The 21,659-nt window shown below is 41.3% G+C and overlaps 1 protein-coding gene and 2 long non-coding RNA genes across 3 annotated transcripts; all 3 read left to right on the top strand.

Annotated features, from left to right (window-relative positions):
• The first annotated feature begins 4,471 nt into the window (after positions 1-4,471).
• Positions 4,472-7,012, top strand: LOC136458771 (uncharacterized). Its single transcript, XR_010760050.1, has 4 exons — positions 4,472-5,355; positions 5,683-5,757; positions 6,232-6,738; positions 6,847-7,012. It is a non-coding gene; the product is annotated as an uncharacterized lncRNA (long non-coding RNA).
• Positions 7,013-7,133: 121 nt separating this feature from the next.
• On the top strand, positions 7,134-9,215 carry LOC136458769 (uncharacterized). Its single transcript, XM_066458700.1, has 5 exons — positions 7,134-7,228; positions 7,698-7,829; positions 7,940-8,040; positions 8,198-8,324; positions 8,446-9,215. The coding sequence occupies exons 2-5, from the start codon at positions 7,761-7,763 to the stop codon at positions 8,458-8,460; spliced, it is 312 nt and encodes a 103-aa protein (XP_066314797.1). The 5' UTR covers positions 7,134-7,228; positions 7,698-7,760; the 3' UTR covers positions 8,461-9,215.
• A 3,982-nt stretch (positions 9,216-13,197) lies between these two features.
• Positions 13,198-14,355, top strand: LOC136458768 (uncharacterized). Its single transcript, XR_010760049.1, has 3 exons — positions 13,198-13,240; positions 13,335-13,363; positions 14,043-14,355. It is a non-coding gene; the product is annotated as an uncharacterized lncRNA (long non-coding RNA).
• Positions 14,356-21,659: the final 7,304 nt, after the last annotated feature.

Below are 21,659 nucleotides of genomic sequence, written 5' to 3'. Positions count from 1 at the left end.
CGGCGGCGCGTGGAGGGCTCGACGTCGCTCCTGGTTGCCATCCCGCAGCGCTCGGAGGCCTCACCACCGCTCCTGGTGGCCATCTCGTGGCGCTAGGAGAGCTGGCCGCGGCGCCTGAAGGCCATCCCGTCGAGGTTGGTGCTGGAGGCCTGGCCGCGGCTGATGGTGGTCTGGCCACGGCTACTGGTGCCCTGGCCGCGGCTCCTGGTGGCCTGGCCGCCCAGGCCGGAGCAGCTGATGGCCTTCCACAGCTTGCCATGGAGAACACCAACAATGTTGTAGCCCTAGCAAGAGCACTGCTGCCTGCTGCTCCTCTTCCGGCAATAGAGTACAACATTCCTGTTCTTCAAGTGGAAAGGTAGTGATACTGTTCCAACAAATACAAAGGGACAGAAGATGATCAGAGGACCTATGACTTGCAAAAGATGCGGAGAAAAAGGTCACAGGCAAGCTAGTGCCAAGTGCCCTTACAATGGGACCGCAAAAAAGAGGTAATAAGTTTTTTTTTCTTTATCAAGAAACAAAAATGAACATGCCTATACTAATTTAATTCATTACTTGTAACAAGCGTAGGCAACCTAGGAAGAATATGACAAAAGAAGGGCCCGCAGAACCTAGCACCCCACGAAGGCCGACTAGGGAAGAAATCCTACGGGATAGTCCAGGAAGGGTCACTAGAAGGTAATGAATATTAACACATTTACTATACAGTTATTTTTCCATACATCTAATTGTCAATCTTATTTTTGTGCAGCAAGCTTGCGATGTTATTTGGAGAGGGCACATCTTCACAAACTGACAACATCACTAGCCCCGTGAGGATGCCTACTGTGGTGCCGCCAAAAAAGATGACTCCAAAGAGAAAGCTACGCATTGGATGATAAGTTAATTTAGTTGTGATGAGACGTAAACTCAAGATTTATTTCATATGACTTTGATCTCGTTTGGAACTACATTATTGTCTTCTGAGATGAACATGTTTACGTTGTTTATGCTACAAACATGGTTTTACGAGATGAACTTGTTTGTGCTAAATTCTTGTTATTATATATTGCTTGTAATTGTGTATGAATCACTTTGTTAATTCATGTTGTTATATAACTGTACATGGCGGCAAGCCAACCATGATCACGGCCAGCCATGACCACGGCCAGCGACCCAGACCAGCACGGCCGGCCAGACAGCCACCACGGCAACCAGCAAGCCAGCCAGCACGGGCCAGCCAGCACGGCAACAAGGCAGCTAGCCCAGGCCAGCCAAGTAGCGGCAGCTAGCAAAGCCACGCACGGTGTTTAACGGCTCAAGGGTAAAATAGTCATTTCAAGGAACAAATACATGTATTTAGATAAGAAAAGAGATTAAAAGGACCAAATGTCATGAAAAAACAAGAAACAAATGTTTGAAGTCCCATTTTAAAGAAGCAAACGTTAGGATTCCTATTTTAACGAAAAGACTTCTTTGAAGTCCCGTTATAGCAAATTTCTCGTTGGCTCCTGACGACGGCGAGCTCCATCTCCTCCTCCTCGATCACGCGCCGGATCGGTGGCTGGACGGCGCCGCGCACGCAAGGGACTAAGGGAGACTGGAGTACTGGACAGCGACCAGCCTCCTCCGAAGAAAAGCTGCCGGCCGGGGCTGAGGAAACGATCGATCTGGATCCCAGATAGCTAGAGGACCCGGACGCAAAGCGCTTCGGCCGGTGGCGTTCCGGGTTCTCTCCTCCCTCGCTTTATATACCAGCTGGGCTGGCGGGCCGCCGGCGCACGGGGGAGCGATCCTGGATGGTTCAATGTAGGTCGCGCTAGGTGCAGTCCTTGTGCCGCTACACCTAGCTAGCTGTGCCTGTACGTACGTACGAAGATTTTGAACGCGCTTGCTTTGTATGCAGTTCAGTGCAAATCTGCCAACCTCTACCCGGCGGATCAGTCAACTGCAAAGTCTGGACAATACAGCATCTACGTACTAGTAGATGCGTGTCTACGTGTCCAAATTATTCGAGGTAATCTCTACCGTCGGCCAGTTCCTGATCCCACCGTTTCCCGGGAGATCTTGACGTTGACGGCGCTTAAGCTTGTGAGCTCCCATTCGATCGTCCCGGCCTGTGGCCGGTGGCCCGTCTGATGTCGGTCATAGTGGCCATCAACTTTTCTTCCTAGATTTCTTGCAGATATTACTTACTGTCTCATTACGTCCTTTGACTAGGAGCAAGAATCTTTTGCTCGGTGGAATGTATAATGACGCTTTAGCTTCACTAAACACTGAACTTAGGGATTGTTTCACAGAGCTATACGGACTCTAGATTCACCAAAAATAGCTCCGCTGTACGGAAAAGTTACACAAACACTTTAGCTCTACGAAATCCGGATTCACCGAAACAGTGGATCTAGGGGCAGATTCGCTATTTTGGTGGAGCTACCAAGGGGTCGCTCTACCAAACTGAGTTTGGTGGAGTTGGGAAAGTTACCCACCACTAACTACACACATATCAGTTCGTTTTTCAAAAATTTCTATCAATCGTGCTCTTCCCTCGACGAGTCGTCCGCTGCGCCTAGTGCTCCGTCCATGTCGCTAGCCTGCGGCCTGCCTCTGCTCGAGTGCTTCTACTACCCCGGCTATGCCGCCTCCACAGCGGCGAGATCGACAGCGTCACCTGGGGCCTCACCTCCGCCTAGGGGCGGATCCAAAATTTTCATTCATTGATGTCATTGAGCTATGAAAGGATCAAGATGCCCAAGAAGAGGGTGAATTGGGCTAATTCTAAATTTCTTCGCAATAATTAAGTCCTACGGTTAGCACAATTAACCCCTTGTGCCTAGAAAGTGTTTCTATTGATCTATCGCACAAAAGTTTAGCAACATATGTTCCAATCCTACTCTAGCATGGCAATTCTATGAATGTAAATGACAAGAATTGAATTGTTCAAATTAAATGCTCAAAGTAAAGAGAGAAAGAGAAACACGACGATGTTTTGTCGAGGTATCGGAGAGTCACCACTCCCCACTAGTCCTCGTTGGAGCACCCGCGTAAGGGTGTAGCTTCCCCTTGATCCACGCAAGGATCAAGTGCTCTCTACGGGTTGATTCTTTGACACTCCGTCACGGTGAATCACCCACAACCGCTCACAACTTGAGTTGGGTCATCCACAAGCTCCGCCGGATGATCACCAAGCTCCCAATCACCACCAAGCCGTCTACGTGATGGCAATCACCAAGAGTAACAAGCACGAACTCTCACTTGACCACGACAAGCTTAATGAGAAGGGTGGATGCACACTTTGCTACTCTTTATCTCACTAATAAGGGCTCTTTTTGGGATTCTCAAATCTCAATCACCTCACTAGGACCTTACTCTTCTTGGCACTCTCAAAAGTGTTTCTCAGCTGTTGGAATAAGCAAAAGTACCCTCTCACACGGATAAAGGAAATATTTATAACCTTGGTTGAAAATGAACCGTTATGTGCCTCTGCGGGGTGACCGGACGCTCCGCTCATGTTGACCGGACGCTCCGGTCAGTTCTTCCTAAACTCCAGTGTTTAAGTTGTGACCGGACGCTGGACAGCGTCCGGTCATGATTTTTCCTCTCTAGAACCTTACTAAAGTCAGCCGGACGCTGGGACCCAGCATCCGGTCACTCACCTCTTCAGCGTCCGGTCGCAGCAGATGGAATCACCTTGGTCAAATGAACTGACCGGACTCAGCGCCAGCGTCCGGTCACATCGGAACCAGCGTCCGGTTAGTATTTGATCCTCCATTCACTTCCAACTCTCGATCATACGTGAATGAAGTTTGCTCCAATGGATCTAAGGGCTTTTTAGGAGCTACCTAGCGCTAGTTTTAGCAAGTGTGCACCACACCTAACCCACTAGACTCACCTAGGTCAAGCTACCCGTCCATATCCCCTTAATAGTACGGCCAAAGGAAAAACAAAGTTCTAAACTACTCTAAGTGTCACTTCAACTCCAATTGACACTTAGAACTAGTACATCCTTAACCTTGACGTCCATCATTTGAAAACCAAAACGATTCCCATCATAGGGGCATGACCACCATGATAGCCCAATCGATCTCCATTACCATGACCTAACTTAATTGCCTCTACAAAACACGCGTTAGTTACAGTAATCACGTATTATCATTAATCACCGAAACCCAACTAGAGGCCTAGATGCTTTCAATCTCCTCCTTTTTAGTGATTGATGACAATACCACATCGTTATATGAAAGAGATGAGGTTTTTAACATGCTTGGGTCATATAAGCTTTTGTCAATAAAAACAAAACAGGAATGCTATACAACACATGTGTGTTTGTTGGTTGGTTGGCACATGGATTTTTTTGTCCGTCGGATCCGTCTCGCGCGTGTCTTGTGGGTCGTTCGATGTGGCGTTTGTGTTTTTGTTTCTCTGACCTGCGGACCTCAAGGCCACGCATCGACTCACTTCTTCGGTGGGTGAGACCGGCTGCAACCTTTCCCCTTCCTCTATCCTCTTCCCGCCCAGGCGCAGCGGCACACATTTCTGGGCACGACGCCCACCTACCGAAGGCCATGGCGGGGCAGTCCTCCATGGCCGTGGCCGGCGAGGGCCCGTGCGAGGTCCCCCGAGCGACGGCGCGGGTCGCGACCGGACGAGGTCCCCGAGCGGCGGCACAGGTCGTGCCTAGACAAGCTCTCCCGAGCAGCGCGGGCGGCGGCCGTCTCCAACGACGAGGGCGCAGGGCGCCATTGCTAGAGGTCGGCAGGTAGCTCTAGCATGCAGTAGTTTTTAGTTGTTTGTCTGACCAAAGTGGCATGCTGCTGCTGCTATTGAATCTGACATTGAGCAGCATGTTAGTTTAGTTGTTGTTGCTGCTGTTGTTGAATCCGGCGACAAAGCACATGTAGTAGTTTTTTAGTTGTTGTTCCTTTTCTGTTGTACCCTACTGCAGAACAAAGCCCTCAGAGCAATGGTGCTTGCTCATAGGTTTCAGGTCGTTTGTTGTTTCAGTTTGTTCTTCTTTTTCTGTGGATCTGGTTGTCTGAACTAGGTTTCCAAGAACTGACATTGATTTTTTTTATCTCTGCATTGGATTATTAGGTTGGCAGGCAGGATTGAAGAGTTTCAGTTTTCATTGATGGTTCGAATTGCCTAGTGCAGCTGAATAGCTAATTGTAGGTGGTCTGAGATTGAGGCTCGTTCAGTCATGTGAATGTGTGTTTTTGTGGTTTTTTGTTTGCCTTGTTTGCTTGTTAGCCATGAGATTGTTTTGTAGAAATTGCTCAGTTCACTTGTTTAGTTCATTTGTTTTCATGTTAGCTTTTGAAGCATTTGAGAAGTAAGATGGATCCAAATCTGTTGAGGGCCTTGGAATGTTTGAAGGTGAGGTATTGTTTTGTGTTTCTTTTATGTTATGCCTTTGAATAACTTTTTTTGTGTCTCTATTTTTGTAGGATGGTAGTGTTATTATTTTTTCCCAGGTAGTTTCTGGTATTGTTGGCATGTTTGCCTCATGCTGTGCTAATATGCCATAATTGCATCAAGATTATGAAAATCTTATTGTTGATTTGGTGAAGCTCTTGGTTGAATCTTGCTTTAAGATGAATGATTGGTTGTGTTAGTTATTGATTGTTATTATACAGTTGTGAAATTGGTTATTTTTATTGGAAATGGTTTTCTGTAGTGTTAATTTCACTTTGTTGATTTCAGATTATCAGTTTTTTACTCCACCTCTTAAGCGCAAGGCTGATGGTATTTTTGAGTCTCATGTGTTGCCATTTGCTGGTAAGAATGTTGTTGTTGCATTTTTTTCTGGATGTTGGTGCCATTTTTTCATTTGCTCTTTTTATTTGTTGTTTTCGGTTGCATTCCTGATCCCACATACGAATCAGAAAAGTAAATTAAGAAATCTAGAGATAGTTGTCATATGTCTAGACATTGAGCTCACCTATTTTTGACGTGTAGTATAGATGTTGCAGAAGATACGTGGCACTTTTGAAGGTGTTTGGTTTCAACTGTTTATGTCTAGTTGTTGCTTTGATTTGTTGTTTGGTGATCCCACTTATGGTAGGCTAGTTGTTTGATAACCTGGTTGATTTTTTGCAGATCCATGACATGACTAATTGTGCATTTATTAATGAATATATGTTTGTTGTTTTTATTAATGAATATATTTTTTGCTGGCTGATTGTGCACAGTGCTTTTGTAGTTCTGATTCTGATGTGCAAAAAAGTTTGATTTCTACGATTTTCTTTGCAGGAAAGCATCAAGCGAAGAAACCCAATTGTATGCAACTGGCCCACGATGTTGATGCTAAGATCCTGTTCCCTGAGGTGGTTGAGATTGAGGTTGTTGAAGGGCATTCTAAAACAATTAAAGAATTAACTAAGGTTGTTTTCATTTATTGTTTTTTCAATAAGTGTTATTTTGATGACCTATTTTTTTGGTAGTATTTCTGTATATGATTTTCCCCACTGTAACAGGAGACAAAGGATGTTGTTTTTGTAAAAGAGGTGAACCTAAAGGATAACCTGAATAAGGTCTGCAACAGTACTGATGTCATGTATAATGAAGACATTTTGCATGGAAAGAAAGTTCAAGAACATTTTACTAAAGACAAGAAGCAGCGATCCCTTTTTTTGTCTTTTGTGAGTGAAGATGGACATAAATCTGATGCTGCCCAGCCAAGTAAATTTCCTGTGACACCTCCCTAGAGAAGAGATACTACAACGTAGTCTGCTCGTTAGCATCTGGCAGTCATGCTAGGTAAGATTGTCATTTTTTTGGTACATGCTGGTTACTGTCATAGGTCTGAATTTTTCCCCTGGACCCAACAATGATGAATTTGTTTTTCTAAACTTTTTTTTGTGACAGGTCTGTTGTAGTTGATCTTGGAGGTTGCAGTTTGAAATATTTCGCTCTTGGTGATTCAATGGCTCCTAGCAAACAAGTTTGCGGTTTTGTTATTAATTACCTGTGCCGGAAATTCTTTATGGATGAGCGTCCAACTGTATCAAGGAAGCATTATTTCTTTTCGTCTGTATCTATAAGTACCCCTAAAATAATTGCAATGTGTTATATTTTTTGTTTGTTTATTGTTTCTAATAGTTTTTCTTTTACATTTGTGGTGTAATATTTAAAATTTTATATTTCCCCTACTCAGGAAGTGTTTGTGAGTGATTCACCATACTACTCCTATGTTGAGAAGTGCTTTAGTGGGCCTGCTTCTGTGTTGATTTTGCCACTATGTGATGAGGTATATTTTTCTTGTAGTTCTATATTTGAGTTTTGTGGAGTAAAGCTTTAACGTTACTTCTTTATAAATGAATAAATCATTACATCTAGCTACGATGTGTGTGACCATTTGAGCTACTGCTTGCTTTTTCATTTTGCTTGTATCATTTCTTTTTTGGTCCCTACTGTCATCTGAAGGTTGCAATGAGTTTTTTTTCTCAGCCAAGCCTTTGGTTCCATTTGTTTATCTGAAGTAACTTTCTGTAGCCAGTTATATTTTCTGCTGCTTTTAGTTTTAAAGTAATGTGATGTTTAGTATATTTGATTAGTTAGCTGCTATTAATATTCTATTCTAATGTTTGAAGCTATTTTGCTGTTGTTCTATATACTAAATCTATATAGAAGTATAGTAAAATGCAATTTTGTACTAGTCTGATGTTTTTAGGTATATTGTGATGTTTAAATCTAAGTTTCCCATTTTTTCTGCCCAGCTATTCTTTCCTGTGTTACATGGCAAGCACTGGTTCCTTTTTGTTGTTGATTTGAAGAACAAGATGTTCATAGTTCTTGATTCGTATTATTCAAAGGGTGATGGTTTTTGTGTTTACACAAGGAATAAGTTGGTAAGCTTCAATTGTTTCCAACTCAGTTTTTTTTGTTATTATTGTTAATATTTTTTGTGCGGCCTGCTTGCTCCCTGTTATATTTTCTGATTGTCCTTTTTTGTTCATAGAAGAAGAGCTTTTGCCATGCATGGGCCATGTATGTTGGATTGGACCCAGGTTTCAATAATTTCCGCACGTGTTATGCTCATGTTCCAAAACAAGCTAACCAGTAATATGTTCTTTTCTCCTCTTTTACATCTTTTTATTGTGTTTTTGGTTATAGTTATAGTATTTTTTGACAATGCATTTTTTAGAGTTGATTGCAACATGCAGATGTTCTTTTTTAGAGTCTTTATGATTAAATTCATGGAGGTTTGGTATTTCAGGTGCAACATGCTTGAAGTTTTCTCTCAAGAGGACATACCAAACATTCATGTTCAAATAGTAAATGATCTCTTGTTCAGCAAGCACAACACTGCAGATGTGAACATAGTAAAGAACTTCAATGCAAATGTTAGTTTTCCTTTTACTGTTCCTTTTCCTTTTTTGCATTTTTTTATTGAATGTAGTCATGTGTATGCTCTGTTTCTAAGTCTACATTTTGTCCTTTTTACCTTTTTCATTTTTGTAACAGGTTCTGTCTTGTTGAGGCCAATCAAAGTAGGTGCTTGATCATGGAGGGTGATGCCCCGTTTTTTTGTATAACCCGATGCGGTTTAGTTTTTCGTTTTCGTGCAGATTTTTTGCAAAGAGGGGTTTTCCCAATGAAGAATATGTAATAGCAAAGAGCAATAGCAGTTTTTTTACTGAATGATACATCAATAGTTTCACTCTGATATTAGCTAAGAGACGTTACATGAATAGATACTTGCACTGATGTACAGTACAATCAATTCATTGATATCTAGTAAATGCACCCTCTCTTCAAGTCTTCTTTTTTGTCTCTGTTTTTTATGCTTCTTGCTTCTTCTTCATGTCCATTGTCCACTTTCAATCAACTGCACAGAAAAATATCAGAAATTAAAATTTAGTTTTGCTCTTTTAAGTTTTTCTAGATGTGTATATATCTTTTTTGTATCTAACTGCTTTTAGGTGCTTGCTTTAGGACAAAATAAAAATTACCTTTTGGTTGTCTTTCCTTGTTTTTTCTCTTTTGATTTGCCAGGGCATGTACTTGTGTTGTGGCCTGAAGCCTTGCAATTTTGGCATGTGTATTTTTTCTTCTGTGTCTCTTTGATTCTTTCAACCATCGGCATTGGTCTTTTGTTTGATTTTATTGGTCTTCCTTTTGTTTGGGCAACATCTAGATCTATTAGCTGTATATTTCGGTTGGACGGGATGTTTTCATCTCTGATGGTGCATTCCTCTTGTTGTTTCTGCTTGCCTAATCTCATTTTCTTCAATTCCCCTATGATTCTTTCAATCTCTTTGCTGAGATAGTTGTACTGTTCTGCTATTTTTGATCCTTAGGCCACCATTTCGGCTAACATCAAAGAGAGAGTATTGTATCTAAGGGCGCTAGCTTCCTCTAGTAAGCTTCCTGGGCTTGTGAAAAACATCTTTGTTTCTTTTTCCCTCCACCTTTGTATAATATATTTGTCTGGTTTCTTGCTGATATCTTTTTTCATCATCACTTTCAGGATATGACTGCATAGGATCCGATCTTTTTTTGGAATTTGCAACATATACAAGAGTAGTTTTCAGCTTGTGTGTCCATGACAGCTATGTAAGTTCTATTTCTGGACTCGTTGATTGAATGCTGTTGTTGTGCATATACTTTGTATATCCTGCCTTCTTCCACTTCTTCCGCTCGCAACCTTGTTGCTTGCCTTAGTTGCCACTGAAATTTCAGAAAAAAAAATCTCAGGTTATAAGCTTCTTGTGCTTGCTGTTCCATGTAATAGTGTGACCATGGCTTTGATTTTTTTGGTGCTTGTCTCATGATCAGCTTGTGCCTCATTGTCATATATAGTTTCTTGAATCCTCTCATACTCCTTTAGGAAGCTTGTCATGTTGTATTGAGGCCCAACATTCCTCTTGAACCTCGCATTTGTACTCTCACTCCTTGATGTCGTATTTATAAATGGATAAAATTCTTGCTTGAACCATACGGGTGCCCATCTCTCTCTAGTGTTATACATGATTTGGATATATTTGACATGGTAAACACCATATTTGTTTATGAGCTGATGCCACTGTGTTTCAAATTTTTCCTTTGTCAATGAGTTGTTGTTGATGTCATTTAGCTCTTCCCTTAGAGTCAAGCAGTTTTCTGTAGTGTCTTGTTTTTTATCTAGACACCTTCCACACTTCATCTCAGCTTTGTACTTAATGTGAAAAACACAATTTCTGTGGTTTGTTGTTGGGAAAATCTCTGCAATTGCTGTCCTCATTGCTCCATCTTGGTCTGTAATTATTGACTTCGGTTCTTTTCCTCTCATTGCTTCTAGGAAAGTTTGGAACAACCATTTGAAAATATCTGTTGTCTCATCTGAAATCAGTGCACATCCAAAGATGCAAGTAAGCCCATGCCCTATGATCCCCGTAAATGGCATGCGATACTTGTTTGTCAGGTATGTCATGTCAAAACTCACACAGTCGCCAAATTCCTGATAATATCTGACTGATCTAGGGTCTGTCCAAAAAACACATTTCACCTTGTTATCGCTGTCCACTAAGAACTTGTACTAGAAGCTTGGATCCTCCTCTTTTTTCTTTGTGAAATACAAGAGTGCTTGTGTCATGTTAGTTTGACTTGTTTTCTCTTTTGATTTTGTTTCTGTAGTTGCTGATGTCCTTGTCCCTATATGGTGTTGCTCCTAGGCCACCCTGAAGGAATGATAATAGGTACATCATCTTCTTTGTTGGTATGTTGCACTTGTTTAGTGTCCTGATCATCTTCTTCTCTTGTTCTGTCATATCCTTGTGGGCTCTGAAATATTTTGGCCCTACATCCAGGAATGATAATATCCTAGCTGCAAAAATTAAATATGGTTTGTGTTATGCATATTTGTTGCATTAGTGTTTTAGTATGTATTCATCTTATTTTTCTTGTACCTCGTCGAAGCTTCTCTGTTCATTTGTTTCAAAGAATGCCCCATCTGACGTCAAGGTTGAGTTGTAGTATGCAGAAGCATTATAGTCTTCACTTGTCCTGCTTGTTGTTATAATCATGTTGTTCTACATAAAATTTGTTATGTGAATGGATTCAGTGTACATGATAAGATAATTCATTGGATTTTCTAAATATTGCATGGAGAAATTTGTAGCTAAACAATACATTTTTTACCTGAAATGCGTCTGGTGCGGTTAGTAGGGATATAAAGCTCCCCGGGGGTGCATTCAGTATGTAATTTGAAATCTCTTCATTGGGAGACCAAGTGTTGTTGTTTTGAGACATAACTTGTTCCAGCAATTGACTGCAACTCATTTCAGTAGCAAGGAGTTCTCTGGCTTGTATTTGTGTGCAACTGATATCCATTAGTTTGTCTATGGAATTGTGGACCCGCAAAAATGGGGGAAATATTTCTGTGTTAGTTGATATTTAATATTTATATATTTTGCACAAAAGGCAAAATGTCACAGTTTTGGTTATATAAGAACCTCTTTTTCGCCATTTTTGATGTGTTGTGGACCTGATCTTGTATGTGTCTTTTCTTCATCATTTGCATGACTGCACATAATTAAAAAGACAATGCCAAAACTTACAAGATAACTCACCTTTTCCTCTGTTTATTGTGATTTATGCCTGCCCACACCAAGTTTTTGTCCTTGTCCTTTCATAGAAAAAAATTGTCTCTTGTGATTTGTGCTAACTCACATTTTCCTTTGTTTATCATGGTTTGTGCTAGCCCAAGCCAAGTTTTTGCCCTTGTCCTTTCATAGTAAAAAATTGTCTCTTATGATTTGTGCTATCACTTCATCAACTTTGTTAATTCTGATTTGTGCCAATATACATCTCATTTTTGTTCTTATCCTCGCACATCAATATAATACAAACCCTAGAAGCACCATTTTCCACCTGTAGCTTATTTTATTAGGTGGTTTTCTGTCAATGACACTGCTACAGGAGCACTTATGTCTTATGCCAGTTATACTTTAGTGATACCAAAGAACTATTTCTGATCAGACAACTTAAAGTTTCAGTAAACCAAACAATTTAAAGATTTAGTTAGTTACATAGTTGCAGTTTGCTATAATGTAGATTGTAAGTATCAGGCACTGCAATTTTAGTTCTAAGCATATGCAATATGCTGTTGTTGAACCGTTAGCCTCGTTGTTACTAAATTGTTACTTATGATTTGTGCTAGAGCTAGTATATTTGTTACTAAATTGCATTTTATATTTGTCATGATTTTGTGGTTGTGTCCTAGTTTGTCATCTATCTTTGTTAATACTGATAAACAAGTCATCCTTGCTGGCTTTACCAGTGCTGTGCATGTCTGCTTCATTTCCCAGTAGCAGTAGGTGTTAATGATGAATGTAGCTTTGGTTTCACTGCCTCACTAGGTTCTCAGGACCACACTACATCTTTCCTATGAACCCTATTTGCTTTAGAAAACTGACAGTAAGCGAAAGGTATCTATTTGTCTTCCTTGATTTTTTAGGTTAACACCAGCGGATAGTTTATTGGTCTAGCTGAGATGGTGGGTCGAGTTGATTTTAACAAGACAATTGAATACTTGCAGCAGGCAAGTGGACTGGTTAATTTCCTATCAAGTGGCACATTATGAAGGACATTCCTAACAGCTTGTTGAAGCACATCATTCTTGAGTATAATGAAAACAAACCAGTTACTAACAACAGACACACGGAGGAGGTGAGTTAAGTTGCTTTTAGTTTTTCTCTTGTTTTGTCAGTTTCTCCACTGATTGTTGATGGTTTCACATTATAGTAGAAATTCTTGATATGCATGAATCAGGAAGTCAGTACTCTCTTAAGATAAATGGAAAATTGCTATGTCTAACTCTTTTAATGTTGCGGTAGCTAAGTTTTCCCATACTTTTTCATAGTGTATCCAGGTTATCTGTCTAACTCTTTTAATTGTTATCTGTGATTTGTGCCAACACATTTCATTTCTGTTTATTGTGGTTTGTGATTTGTGCCAGCACAGACATTGTCCTTGTCTTTCCATAGAAAAAAATTGTTATTTGTGATTTGTGCCAACATATTTCATTTCTATTTATTGTGATTTATTCCTGATGTCGTAGTGAATTCATCATGCAAGCAACGTCTTGAGGCAGTTCTGCTAGTTCTGCTAGGACTAGTAAAAGAAGGTGAGGAACAGCTGCAATAATGTGGTGGTTTGGTTGTTTTTGTTTTGGTTCATAATTTTGTTGTTCTGAATCACTCAGTCTACTAAACATGCAGGCAGTGTCTTGAGGCACAAAGTGCAGTTCACCTGGAGTAACCAAGAGGATAATGCCGAGGTATGTATGTCCAGCCCTGAATTTCGTGAACTTGCTGTTGTTTTTGTTACTCCAAACTAGTTGTGTAAATTCATCACTCTTTTTTCCATCTCAGGAGACGCCATTTCAGATGCTTGGTACGAGGTGCTGCATTATTCTCTGTTTGCACAGGGTTTTTAAGTGGTTACATCATTGCTACTTCTACATTCTAGTTTGGATAAAAAAATATGATTTGTGCCAGCACACATCAAATTTTTGTCCTTACCATTTCATAGAATAAAATTGTTTCTACACACCAAATTATTAATTGTGATTTGTGGCAACACACCCCTCTTTTATGTCCTTGTTATTTATGCTAGCTCACCTTTTCCTTTGTTTATTGTGGTTTGTGCTTGCCCAAGCCAAGTTTATGTCATTGTCCTTTCATAGAAAAAATTGTCTCTTGTGATTTGTGCTAATACTTCTTGAACTTTGTTAATTTTAATTTGTGCCAACACACATCTTATTTTTGTCCTTGTCCTTGCATATCAATATAATACAGACCCTAGAAGCTAAACTCCTCCTTGACCTTTTTTTGCAGAAGTTTTTTAGTTTTTTGTGCATGATATTTGCTCATGATAATTTCTCTACAATAGTGTACCAGTGTGATCTCCAATAGCTGCATGTGCTTGTGGCAGCTTACTCACATGCAAGAATGGTTGTAGTATGTGCTAGTAGGATCTGCCAGTGGGTGTAATTGCTAGTTTTTCTTGATGATTGCGTGGTCATGTGTTGGGTATCTGCGTCCTCAATGTAGTAACTTGTTTGTGTCATTGTGTGTAAGGTATCATAAAAAACCTGGGCATAGGAAATGGTGATCGAGCAGCATGCTAGGGCCATCTAGAGGTGTGCAAGTACTTGGTTGAGGAACTAGGATGTCATCCAAATATGGCTGCAACTGGAGGCTCATGTTAAGGTTCTTTCTACATCTTTTGTGCTTCTGAAAATTGTATTATCTCATTATGTGAACCTTTGGCATCTGGCAGTATGAGGTATTTAAATTGTTCTCTCATATGTGTTGTTGTCTCCTAGTTTGTCATTCTTTTTATGTACACATTCTGTGTTGTTTAATTATACTGTGAGCTGGCTCCACATTCATGAGCTGGATTCTATATTTATATACATATATAGTATAATTGCATTAACAACATGTAGTATTTGCACTATTTGAAACAAGCAATTTTCATGTTCTTGTTTTGTAATTTTTGAAGATCATAATAATTGTGCATTTTTTTCACCGAGAACATCTCATTATGTGTGAGTAAATATTCTGTTTCATAGTAATTTCATCGATATAATGCATTACACTTAATTTGCATATAAGATTGCAAAATCTAGCGGCATCTGAAATAGTTGGGTGCTCTGAGTTAATTTTGATTTGAGGCAGAGTTTCTTTTTGCAGTGGCAGTGTTATTATTTTGTCAATAAGCTTGTACGTGTGTTTACTAACCTTTGCTGATGAGGTATGGATCAGTCTTGTAGTTCTTCTTCTTGAAATTTCTTGTTCTTCTTTGCAATCTGTTTTTGCTTTGCTTCTCTCCCGAGTCTTTGTATTTCTATGTATTCATGGTTTTGGGCTTTTATTATGGACTGCTGCTGTTAAATGGGCTAATTTATAATTTTAGTTATATTCCTATGTATTATGGTTTTGGGCTTCTCTTATGGGCTGCTGCTATTAAATGTGTCATTTTGTCATTTTAGTTAATGGGCCAACTTTGGTTGCACAGAAATTATAACATATTTCCTCTAAGTGGGCCTTCTTTAAAAATGTGTGCTACCTTGTGCTAAAACATATGGTTTCTTCTCTCTTGGAAATCATGTGTTATGCAAGCAACCAACAACCATGTGCTAGCTTGTGCTAAAACACATGGTTTTTTCTCTGTTACAAATTGTATGTTTTGTAGCTAGCAAACAACCATGTGCTACCTTTTGTTGAAACACATGGTTATTGGGTAGACAGACTCAACAGGCAAGCTTATATGACCCAAGCCAACATAATGTACTCCAAAGATGTAAAATAAGCATGAGTACAAGTAATAAAGCTCATTTGCATCGGAGTAAAACGCGGAAGCAAAACAAATGAGCATAACACAAGTGATATGACATATACATAATTCAAAGTAGAGAGCACACATGTCACATATCACAATCACGTAGATATCACTATCACATAAATATAGTTCAATGCATGAAAGTAAACACACGAATGCATAATAGTATATCACACATAAAAACCAAATGTAATAGATAAGCTAATAGATAGACTCCCCCTAAATGTATCGCTCCCCCTAAGGCTAACATACTCGATCCCTCTCTCCCTTTGGCGTCAAACACCAAAATCTAAGGGTCGGTCAGTGGGCCTATAGCGGATGAGTTGGGCACTGAGGTGCGAGGAGTGAGCTAGAACTGTGTGACATCATCATCTGATCCTAAGCTCTGAGCAGTCTGACCCTCTATAGCTGGAAGCGATGCTAAAGTGGTCTGGGTCAGATCTAGAACTAGCGCTGCCTGCTCTGATGATGCAACTGAAGAAGGGAGCATCTCTGTAGTCTCGGCAATAGGTGCAATTGTGGAAGGACCTAGGACATGTAGCTCTGGCGGTGTAGGTTACCCTGTCAACTCACTGAATGAAGCACCAAGGCTCCTAAAAACTAGGGTGAGCACTGATGAACTATGAGGCGGAGTAAAGCTCGTATGAAGAGGAGTGAACTGCGAGGCTGGCACTAGCGAAGTAAACCACTAGGACACCTGCTCTATAGGTGAAGGAAACTATGGCACTGGCGATCCCTGACTCTGAAGCCCACTAGGCTATAAAGCTAGAGTCATAGAAGTGTTGGTAGGCTGACCAAGCTAGGGTGAAGGCTATGGCAGTGAAGCCCCAATAGCTGTCACAACATGCTGCATAAACCCAAGTAGCTGCTACTGCATGAGAAGCTACTACTGATGCATGGCCTGCTGCTGTTGCTGTATGGCCTGCTGCTGTCGTTGGAACTCATCATGCCGAGTCTGAAACTATGCAATGGACTCCAGCTGCTACTATAATAGACTCAATGTTGCACACCCTCTAAGATCTAAATACTGCCCCACTGTTAAGATATGTATTATAAAAATCTTACTACAGTGGTGTATAGAAACCCTCTGAAGCTCGGTCATTTCTCCTCAGCGGGAACCATTGCTCAAAGTCCACAAATCTAAGCTGCTATACCTGCTTGGCCATGGCGGCCCTCAAATCCAAGTGAGTCACTAGAGGTAGATCCTATGGTCTAGGCGGTGGACGAGAACCCCTCCGCTGTGTCTCTAGCATCGGTGTGATTGGAGCACAGGTACGGCCAGAGCGGCGAAGCTGTGGCTGAGGTGCCTACTCTATCTCCTTGGCCTGCTCTCCCTCATGAGTCTGCTCTGCTGGCTGTGGCTGCTGCTGTGACTCCCCTGAGGCTAACTCTCATCAATAGCCATACGCCGTCCTCTAACCATGACAGTCTCAGCTGGACCACCATGACGGTGCTCAACCTGCTCTAGTGCAGCCCTCGTAGATGGAGAGAGCTAATCTGCAATAACAACACCACTCCTAGCACCTCCTCTCTCTACGCGCTTTGCAGCCTCTACAACTACGGCTGCTCTCGCTGTATCTGCATCAGGGTGCTTACGCTTCTTGGTCGCTAGCTTCTTCGTCGCCTTGCCTTTTGCATCTATAGGCTGGCGAGGCGGGGGCCTCGAATCCTCATCACCGGGACCTCCTCTGACATTCTTGACACGAGCCATCTGATGGATCTGAAAAGAATAACTGCTGCTGATAAAGATCAACTGCCAATTGTCACTTCTAAGGCTTGGCCTCGATCCGTACTCACGAGCTTGCCCCCGAGTTGAATGACAGCTGCCACTGAGACCTCAAAAACACTAACTCGCTACATGTTAGAATAGATTGGATATATGAATAATTAAAATATATCTAGAGATACAAAATCCTAAGAAAGCAAGCAATAGATATGAAATAGGAATCGAGGGCATGCTACCTGACGAACCGGCGAATCGATGAGAAGAGGAACGAATCGGGGAACCACCGGGTCGGCACTGTGAAGCTAGGGTTCTGGCAAGGCAATGTGGCATGGATCAGCGGTGCACTACGGTGAAGAGGTGCGGTGAGCAGTGGCTAGGGCACCGACGATGCTTAGAGGCAGCGCTGGTGGCACTGTTCAGCTACGGGCGGCTGGTAGTGTGGCGTGGCTCCGATGAAGGCACAACGGTGGCGCTGGAGCAAGGCACGGGCATGGCGGCGGTGCTAGAAGTCACGGGAGCGGCGGTGCAGCACGATGGCACTCGAGGGCGGGCGTGAATGGGGTGTGGCGACGTGGCTACAGGTAGGTAGTGGTACAGCACGACGACGCAGGGGGCGGTGGCGCTGGCATGGATTTGGTGGCTAGGGTTTGGGCGATGGAGGCACGGCGGCGATGACGGCTTATGCAGCTTTAGGTCTCGGCGCAGCGCGATTTATGGTGGCCCCCAACGGATTAGAAAAGGAAACAGAGAAGAAGTCCTAAACCCACATGATTTCTACTAATCGAACGCTCTGGTGACAACGACCGAAAGCTGCCACCCAGAGTCTGGTCGATTCCAGAGAGGTCCAAAACCCCTGGAATCGTGACCGGACGCGTCCGATCCCAACTGACCGGACGCAGCCAGAGTCTGGTCCATCCTATCTCCATCATCTTCGCTCGACCGGACGCTAAACCACCATCTGACCGGATGCTGAACAGCAGAGTTCGGTCACTCCATCGCAGCAGGTTCACCTCCTATGAACTGACCGGACGCTGGACTTCAGAGTCCGATGCAGCGTCCGATCACTCTTTTTCCAGCAAATCTTCAAAGTCCTTCGTGCTGCCTGTTTCCAATCAAGTCCCAACTTCAATAAGATCCAAATAAACACCAATTGGGACTTATGTGAGTGACCTCTCTCAAACCCTCAAATTTTTCAAAAATATTTTACCTTAGGCTATAATTCTTTTTAAGAAAATAGGCAATAAGAGGATAATTAAAGATAAACGACAAAGCAACATTCATGCATATGCAATACAATACTTGAAAGTAAATCTAGTTGCTTGTCAAATTTGATCCAAGGTTAAGCTTCTTCACACGCTTTATAGCGGTTATCTTAACCATGTTAGACAAGCCCTATATGCATTACCAAAAATTAAACATATTGTATATTACAATGCAATGCAAGGGACAACACAAGCACATTTTTTAGTGAAGTTACTAAAATAAAGCACATTGAGCTCATTTCACAATCGACAAAAAGTGACCTCATCTAGTGGTTTAGTGAAGATATCCGCCAATTGATCCTCAGTCCTTACACCTTCTAGTAAAATATCATTCTTTGCAATATGATCTCTAAGAAAGTGATGACGAATATCTATGTGCTTGATACGAGAGTGTTGAACCAGATTATTTGCAAGTTTTACCGCACTTTCATTATCGTACAAAAGAGGTATTTTTTCTAGAACTACACCATAGTCTAGCAAAGTTTGTTTCATATAAAGAATTTGTGAACAACAAGCACCCGCGGCAATGTATTCCGCTTCGGCGGTGGACAAGGCCACACTATTTTGCTTCGGCGGCGGTGGGCGGCTGGTAGTCCCGAAGGCGCTCATACCAAGCTCTTGGGGCTTGCTTAAGCCCATAAATGCCTTAGACAACCTATAAACATGATTAGGATATCTAGGGTCTTCAAACCCAGGAGGTTGATCAACATAGACTAGTTCATTAATAAAGCCATTTAAAATACACTTTTCACATCTATTTAATATAGTTTCATTTCATGACATGATGCGTATGCAAGGAGGATACGAATGGCTTCTAGTCTTGCAACCAGTGCAAAGGTCTCTCCAAAATCTAAACCTTCAACTTGAGAGAACTCCTTTGCAACTAGTCTTGCCTTGTTCCTCACAACTACGCCTTGATCATCTTGCTTGTTGTGGAACACCTGTTTTATTCCAATGACTCTTGCACCTTTTGGCCACTCTTCAAGAGTCCAAACTTCATTACGGGTGAAGTTGTTCAACTCTTCATGCATGTCATTTATCCAATCTGAATCTTGAAGAGCTTCTTCTACCTTAGTAGACTCAAAACAAGAGACAAAAGAGTAATGTGCAATAAATGAAGCAAGTTTTTGTGAGCGAGTCATTACACCCTTTGATGGACTCCCTATGATGAGATCTTGTGGATGATCTTGTAGTAGAGGTATGTTTCTTCTATTAACCACTCGAGGAGGAGGTTGTGGAGCATCAACATCTTGTGCTTGTACCACCATTTGATCATGGGAGACATGATTGTTTTCATTTTCTACTCTCCCATCTTTATCACCATCTTGTGACACATTTGATGAAAAAGGTGGATCAATCACTTATACATCATCTTCATCATCTTTAGGCTTGATGTCTCTAACCGGAATGTTCTTCATAGCCTCCCTTAATGGTTTATCACCTACATCATCAAGATTCTCATGTGGTCTTTGGGAGCCGTTAGATTCATCAAATTCCACATCATATGTTTCTTCAACCAAACCGGTGGCATGATTAAATACTCTATATGTTTTGCACTTTGATGAGTAACCAACAACAAAACCAATATCACAATATTTTTAAAAATTCCCTAGGTGTTGCCGCTTCTTGTGGATGTAGCATTTACAACCAAACACCCTAAAGAAGAAGACGTCCGGCTTCTTCCCATTGAGCAACTCATAAGGTGTCTTGCCAAGAAACTTTTGATGGAATATGCGGTTTGATGCATAGCATGCGGTGTTGATAGCTTCCACCCATAGAGCTTTGGGGGTGTTGTACTCATCTAGCATTGTTCTTGCAAGAGTGATCAATGTCCGATTCTTTCTCTCAACTACACCATTTTGTTGAGGAGTATTTGTTGCGGAGACCTCATGCTTGATCCCAACTTCATCACAATAGGCTTTAATATTTATGTTGTTAAATTCCCTCCCATTGTCACTTCTAATCTTCTTAAGCTTCACTTCAAATTCATTTTGTGCTCTCTTGGCAAACATCTTGAAGCATGATACCACTTTGGATTTTTTATGAAGGGAGAATACTCATGTGTATCTTGAATAGTTATCAACAATCATAAGACAATAAAGATTTCCTCCCAAACTCTTGTATGTTGTTGGTCCAAATAAGTCCATGTGAAGGAGTTCTAGCACTCTTGTGGTTGACATGAAAGCTTTTGTTGGATGAGTTTTGCAACTTGCTTGCTAGCTTGACATGCACTACAAAGCTTGTCCTTTTCAAATTTCACATCCTTCAACCCTCTCACCAAATCATTCTTTATTGGCTTCTTGAGTGAGCTCATCCCAACATGAGCAAGTCTTCTATGCCATAGCTACCCAAGTGTTGTTTTGGTAAATAGGCATGTCAAGTTAGCATCTTTGGAGGTGAAGTCCACTAGATATAGGTTGTTGTATTTAAATCCTTTGAATATCACTTGATCATCATCTTTCTTAGATACAACAACTTCCTTCTCGGTAAACAAGCATTGGAAGCCAAGATCACATAATTGTCCAATGGATAGCAAGTTGAAGCTCAATGAAGCAACATATAGCACATTTGAGATAGAATGATCATTTGATATTGTCACTTTGCCCAATCCTTTAACCTTGCCCTTTGAATTATCTCCAAATATGATTCTTTCTTGTCCATCTACTTCTTCATCTAGTGAGGTGAACATACGAGGATCACCTGTCATGTGTTGTGTGCAACCACTATCAATAACCCAATGACTTTCACCGGTCTTGTAGTTCACCTACACATAATAGATCAAGCTTTAGGAACCCAAACTTATTGAGGGCCCTTCACCTTCTCAACAAGTGACTTTGCTACCCAAATTTTTTTAGGTCTATTCTTGTTGGGAGGTTCTAAGAACATGACTTTCATCTTCCCACTAGAATCCTTTCTAAGCATGTAATAAGCATTGAAGGCAAAAGATCTAGCATGCTTGGGCAAGGGTTATGGTGGTGGAGTTTAGCACTCATGGGCAAAGTGGCCTTCTTGTCCACACTCAAAACATCTCTTTGGCTTTGGCTTTGACTTGTGTTGTTGTTGAGCTTGAGCCTTCTTCTCTTGGTTTGCCAAGTACCCAATGCTACTTCTATCCATCTTCATGACGGTGTTCATTAGTAGCTCACTTTAAAGATGCTTGCCTCTTGTGAACTTGCTCAATCCAATCTTGAGATGCTCTTTCTCCAACTTGAGCTTCTTGTTCTCTTTCTTGAGTGCATCATTGTTTTTATCTTCCTTGAGCTTCTTGTTCTCTTTTTTGAGCTTCTCATTCTTAAGAATCAAATCACTATCATGATCAAGAGTTTTTAGCATAATAGTGTTGTGGCTTTTGATCTTTTCAA

This window comes from Miscanthus floridulus, chromosome 6 (assembly GCF_019320115.1).
Source record: "Miscanthus floridulus cultivar M001 chromosome 6, ASM1932011v1, whole genome shotgun sequence".
Lineage (NCBI taxonomy): Eukaryota > Viridiplantae > Streptophyta > Magnoliopsida > Poales > Poaceae > Miscanthus > Miscanthus floridulus.
The sequence above is the reverse complement of the archived record's forward strand: the minus strand, read 5'-3'. Positions and strand labels throughout refer to the sequence as shown.

Coding starts and splice junctions, on each gene's coding strand:
- LOC136458769 (XM_066458700.1), top strand. CDS start 7,761: ATGTTCATAGTTCTTGATTCGTATTATTCAAAGGGTGATGGTTTTTGT. Junction 7,830..7,939: donor TTTACACAAGGAATAAGTTG/GTAAGCTTCAAT, acceptor TTTTGTTCATAG/AAGAAGAGCTTTTGCCATGC. Junction 8,041..8,197: donor GTTCCAAAACAAGCTAACCA/GTAATATGTTCT, acceptor TTGGTATTTCAG/GTGCAACATGCTTGAAGTTT.